General features: G+C 45.1%; 1 protein-coding gene across 5 annotated transcripts in view; it reads right to left on the reverse strand.

The window, feature by feature from the left end:
• RPS6KA1 (ribosomal protein S6 kinase A1) overlaps positions 1-5,791 on the reverse strand; it is a 324,800-nt gene extending 319,009 nt beyond the window's left edge. For 2 of the 5 annotated variants that reach the window (XM_063954721.1, XM_063954719.1), the window contains exon 1: positions 5,626-5,735. Coding sequence is in view for 2 of the 5 variants with exons in the window: in XM_063954716.1 (XP_063810786.1) it covers positions 5,626-5,688 (63 nt within the window). In the remaining 3 variants the exon portion in view is untranslated. Of the gene's footprint in view, positions 1-5,600 lie in introns of all 5 variants that reach the window. The other 3 variants (XM_063954716.1, XM_063954722.1, XM_063954720.1) reach the window with 3 other exon arrangements.
• Between the last annotated feature and the right edge of the window lie 209 nt (positions 5,792-6,000).

Below are 6,000 nucleotides of genomic sequence, written 5' to 3' on the forward strand. Positions count from 1 at the left end.
ATGCTTTTTTGAATCCGCATCACCCGTCCATTGGCGGGTCCATAAGGATCGTCTCGCTGAAATAGCCATGGCATTGGCTCTGGAACCCAACAATCCAATGTCTCTTTGAGCGTCTCTCATATATAAGACTGCGTCTTTAATATGTGCTAAAGTTAGCAAAATAGTATCCCTATCTAGGGTATCAAGGTCAGCTGACAGGGTATATGTCCAAGCTGCAACTGCACTACATACCCATGCCGACGCAATTGCCGGTCTAAGTAAAGTACCAGTATGTGTATAAATAGACTTTAATGTAGTCTCCTGCCTGCGGTCCGCAGGGTCCTTGAGGGCCGCTGTATCTGGAGACGGCAGCGCCACCTTCTTGGACAGGCGTGTTAGAGCCTTGTCCACTATGGGAGAGGATTCCCAACGTGCCCTGTCCTGTGTAGGGAAAGGGTACGCCATAAGAACCCTTTTGGGAATCTGCAGTCTCTTATCTGGAGATTCCCAAGCTTTTTCAAATAACTCATTAAGTTCATGAGATGGAAGAAAGTTTACCACAGGTTTCTTTTCCTTATACATGCGCACCCTCGTGTCGGGAACAGAGGGGTCGTCTGTGATATGCAAAACATCTTTTATTGCAATAATCATATACTGAATAGTTTTTGCCACCCTAGGGTGTAATCTAGCATCATCATAGTTGACACTGGAATCAGAGTCCGTGTTGGTATCTTTGTCCACAATTTGTGATAAAGGACGCTTTTGAGACCCTGACGGGCCCTGTGAGTCTGTCCAATCCGTGGATCGACCCCCTGATGTCTCCCTGGATTCTGCTTTGTCTAGCCTCTTATGCAATGATGCTACACTTGCATTTAACATATGACACATATCCTTCCATTCCTGAGTCAGCACTACCGACGGGGACACACCACTCATCTCCTCCTTTGATAAGCCTTCCGCTTCAGACATGCCGACACGCACGTACTGACCCCCCACACACACAGGGATATAACTATACGGGCACAATTCCCCAACCAGGCCCTTTGAAGAGACAGAGAGAGAGTATGCCAGCACACACCCAGCGCCAAGCTGACACTGGAAACCCCAGATAGCGCATATATATATATATATATATATATATATATATATATATATATAATGCCAATGCTATTCCCACTCACTGCGCTTGAAATGTGCCCCCCTCCTCTTTTTTTCAGCCCTCTGATGCGTTCAGCAGGGGAGGGTCCGGGGAGCCAGCGTTCTCTGCAGCTTCTGTGGAGAAAATGGAGCTGGTTAGTGCTGAGGGGTCAAGCTCCGCCCCCTCTAGCGGCGGGCTTCGGTCCGCTTCAATTTCATAAAAATGGTGGGGGATCGTCTATTTGCTGCCTCCGCAGCCTAATATATATATTTGTGCCAAAAAACGAGGTTTATTGCTGCCCAGGGCGCCCCCCCTGCGCCCTGCACCCATCTGTGCCTGTGTGTGTTGTGTGGGAGCAATGGCGCGCAGCGTTACCGCTGCGCGCTTACCTCATGAAGATCTGAAGTCTTCTGCCGCCTTGAAGTCTTCTTTTCTTCTCATACTCACCCGGCTTCTATCTTCCGGCTCTGCGAGGAGGACGGCGGCGCGGCTCCGGGACGAACCCCAGGGTGAGACCTGTGTTCCGACTCCCTCTGGAGCTAAAGGTGTCCAGTAGCCTAAGAAGCAGAGCCTATCATTTAAGTAGGTCTGCTTCTCTCTCCTCAGTCCCACGATGCAGGGAGTCTGTTGCCAGCAGTGCTCCCTGAAAATAAAAAACCTAACAAAATTCTTTTACACAGAAAACTCAGGAGAGCTCCCTGTAATGCACCCTATCTCCTCTGGGCACAAGATCTAACTGAGGTCTGGAGGAGGGGCATAGAGGGAGGAGCCAGTGCACACCCATACTAAAAGTTCTTTATAGGTGTCCATGTCTCCTGCGGAGCCCGTCTATACCCCATGGTCCTTGCGGAGTCCCCAGCATCCTCTAGGACGTAAGAGAAAAAGAACTAGTCTGTTGCTCAGTTGTCCAAAGTCCTCTTTTCTGAGGAGAGCAAATTTTGCATTTCATTTGGAAACCAAGGTCCCACAGTATGGAGGAAGAATGGAGAGGCACACAATCCAGTGTGAAGTTTCCACACAGTCCGTGTTCTTCTGCTGGTGTTGGTCCACTGTGCTTTATTAAGTCCAGAGTCAACGCAGCCGTCTACCAGGACATTTTAGAGCACTTCATGCTTCCTTCAGTAGACAAGCTTTATGGAGATGCAGACTTCATTTTCCAGCAGGACTTGGCACCTGCCCACACTGCCAAAAGTACCAAAACCTGGTTCAATGACCGTGGGATTACTGTGCTGGGTTGGCCAGAAACTCACCTGACCTGAACCCCATAGAGAATTTATGGGGCATTGCCAAGAGAAAGATGAGAGACATGAGACCGAACAATGCAGAAGAGATGAAGGCCGCTATTGAAGCATCCTGGTCTTTCATAACACCTCAGCGGTGCCACATGCTGATAGAATCCATGCCACGCCGCATTGAGGCAGTAATTCATGAAAAACCAAGTACTGAGTACATATGCATGCTTATACTTTTCAGAGGGCTGACATTTCTGTATTTAAAATCCTTTGTTTATTGATTTTATGTAGTAATTTAATTTTCTGAGATCTTTGGATTTGGGGTTTTCTTAAGATGTAAACCACAATCATCAAAATTATAATAAAGGTTTGAAATATCTCACTTTGCATGTAATGAGTCTATATAATATTAGTTTCACCCTTTAAGTTGTATATTGACTAATTTTCTGAGTTTCACCTGTATATTCTCCATACAATGTCACCTAGACAAACTGAACTGTAATGGGCCCTACACACTGAAAGATTTAAGTGCCCCGCGCTCGTTCATCGTTGGTGCCCTGTCGCTTATGCATGCAGGCCAATATGGACAATCTCGTCCATATTTGCATGCAGTGCTATGGAGCTGGGTGACGGGGTGGGGGGGGGGGGGAAGAGGAGTGAAGAAACTTCACTCCCCCGTCACCTCCCCACCTCCGCCAGGTCGTGTGTCAATGTGTATTGTGGATAAACCTACAGTAAAGTTGTACTTGGCGCTAACATTATGAATGCTGCCTTAGATCACAGCTGGACAAATTATGATCACCAGGACACCATTGCTCTTATGCAAAGCACAGTGGCAAAGAGATCATATTCCCTTAAGCCTAGGTAAAGAAACTTGGCTGTCCCAGGCAAAGCATTAAGCTTTTTATAAATGGTGCACTGTTACTCTAGCCAGACCAACACTGCTGTACTCTAGTTGCTATAAACTTATTTTACTAGGTCACCTTGTTTCCTGAAGGAGGGATTGCAGTTACGGTAGCAGCACATTGTTCTTGAATGCAGAACTTACAAATTATATTGGTCCGCAGAACTATCGCAGGACTAGGGAGAAGGGGAGGATTTAATCTTTCCTATTGCATAGGCTGGCGATAGATTTGGTCTGGTGTGTGAAGGAACACAGAGTAGTGATAGAGTTTCTGAGGAGCGGGGTATAGGCTGCTGTAATGTGTTACAACATGTTAAGCATAGGCAGCGAATAATATTTAAAAGAATTACACGCCTAACTTTTGGCACTGGCTCCTGCCTTTGACAAATTTGTTCAAATGTGCCATAGATGGAACATTGCTGCATGATTCCAAGATAGGGATACTTATTCTGGGAGTGTCACACTGTATCAGCACTTCTAGAGTTAGCAAAATATTGTATTGCATTAAACTTTAATGCAATACAATATTTTGCTAGGATAGGCTCATGGGAAGAAAAAAAATTGCAGTCCCTCAGAAAACACTTTTTGGGTATCTGAAGGGTGGAGATGTATTAACCTTGTAGCGAGAGAAAGTACCAGCCAATCAGCTTCCAACTGCCATGTCACAAGCTGTGTTTGAAAAATGACAGGAGCTGGTTGGTTGGTACTCTCTCTCCAAGGTTTGATACATCTATCTCCAAGGCTCAAAAAGGAAGTTTTAAAACTAGAGAATGCACAGAGTAGAGTCAAAATATTAACAAGAAGTACTGTATGGAATATTTCACTTCTAAGGAAAGAATGTACAGCTAAATGTATTTACACTACAGAAGTAATTTATTAACACAAACTTACCCCTAGAGGATGGAAGAAATGTTAACTCTAGAGCTGCAAAAAGGGATTTTAAAAGGAACATTTAACCTAAACATAAAATATGTATTTAAATCTACTCCTCCTAACAACAACATCCCCTTGCCCCAGCTTCAATAGTTGTGCATGGGCTTCAGTCACACCAGGAGCTGGGTGACTACAAAAAAGAAAGAAGAAAAAAGTTACAACATATTAGCCACATTTTGGCTGTTAAACTATGCAAGCTTGTGCTTGCAAGCCGTTTTGTACCAGAGGTGCATTATTCAGTGAAACATTGTGATCGGCCGTGATTTGGGGCCGGTATTGTGACCGCCTGTCACATAACTGCAGCCCCTATAATACACATATGCACACACGAACACCAAACAACACCTCAATAACTATAGTTTGCTGCAACTGACCAAGAAACAAAACAAACAAAAGCTCTGGTTGTTACCTGGTACAATAATAGGAAGATTTGAAGATTTCTGGGTTTATTAGTAAATTCCAATACACCTATAATAAAGTTGTTGGGGATTTTTTTTTAACTAGTACAACACCAGGACCTTAGTCACCATCCCTGATATATTCAGTATGGGTGGAGATCAATGTGAAGTATCTAAACTCACCATGGGGTAAAAAGAAACTGAAGGACAGAACTATATCTGCATACACTTGACTATACGGTACAAAATCTCTGTTTACAGAGCACCTCTGTAATGTACAAGAAACAAAGTTACTTTTAGCTCCCTTTATCTTCTGTTGTGTTTATTACCATGGCAATATTGTCAGGTCATTAGCACAACTGAAATAAAGAGAAAATACACACACCCAGTAAGACTTTATAAGACGACCATCAGAAGAATCCTAGGGAAACATGAGGGGAGGATTGCAGAGTACTGTAGCTTACATTCTGGAATCATTGCTCTCTTCCAAGCAGAGCCCTATGAGATATTACACATAATACATTGTATAACCAACGTGGCATCTATTTCCTAAATCTCTGCCCTAAAGCAAAGCAGACACCTGTGGCTGCTCAGCACTGCAGATTGCTTCATTGGAGCATGTGAACAAATTTACCGAAATAGAATTATATACAAAAAAATTAGGATTGAGCTTTATTTCTTTAGGAGATTTTCATGTTTTTTTTTTTTTTTTTTATGAAAAACCAATCAAATATAAATCAACCTGAGATTGCATCTGAAAGAGCTCCAGCACAGATTCACTCACATCGCCTTACTCGGCTTGCAGACGGAAGCAAACCATTATAGTATATGCACAAAGAAAATGCACATGGAAGTGTACTATCCGCTCATACAGCGCACACACAACTACCAGTAGGAATATGCACGGCATGAATGACAGGGGGAGCGCACACCGAGCTGATAGTAGACACACTGCCACTCACATACACAGTAACAATGCCGGCAAGTGGTGGCCGCAGCGCACACTCCTGTCTTACTCGGCATAGCTGCAGTCGCTCTCACCTCCGTGTCCTCCGGCACCAGCTCCACTTCGGGCCAGAGATCCACCAGTTGCGCAAGAGGCATGTTGCACGGGCTAGTAGTCCGCTTCTCCCGTCTCCCAGCACACACTCGGCACACTGACTGCCTGGCCCCTCCCCCCGCTAACTGACAGCACTGCGTGACTCCGCCCCTCAGTCACTGACAGCACTGCTGGACCCCGCCCCTCGCTCGCTGACAGAAGTGCCTGGCCGCTCTACCTGCAAACTATTGGCTGCAACCGAGAAACCTGCTCACCATTAGTCTCTGATAAAGAAGGGCGGGACTAATGTGGAAACCACGCCTCTGTCTGACTCCACCCCAAGCCTTCAGGTAACGTTTCCTTGATACTGAAGAAGT

The sequence above is a fragment of the Pseudophryne corroboree genome, chromosome 2 (assembly GCF_028390025.1).
Source record: "Pseudophryne corroboree isolate aPseCor3 chromosome 2, aPseCor3.hap2, whole genome shotgun sequence".
Taxonomy (NCBI): domain Eukaryota; kingdom Metazoa; phylum Chordata; class Amphibia; order Anura; family Myobatrachidae; genus Pseudophryne; species Pseudophryne corroboree.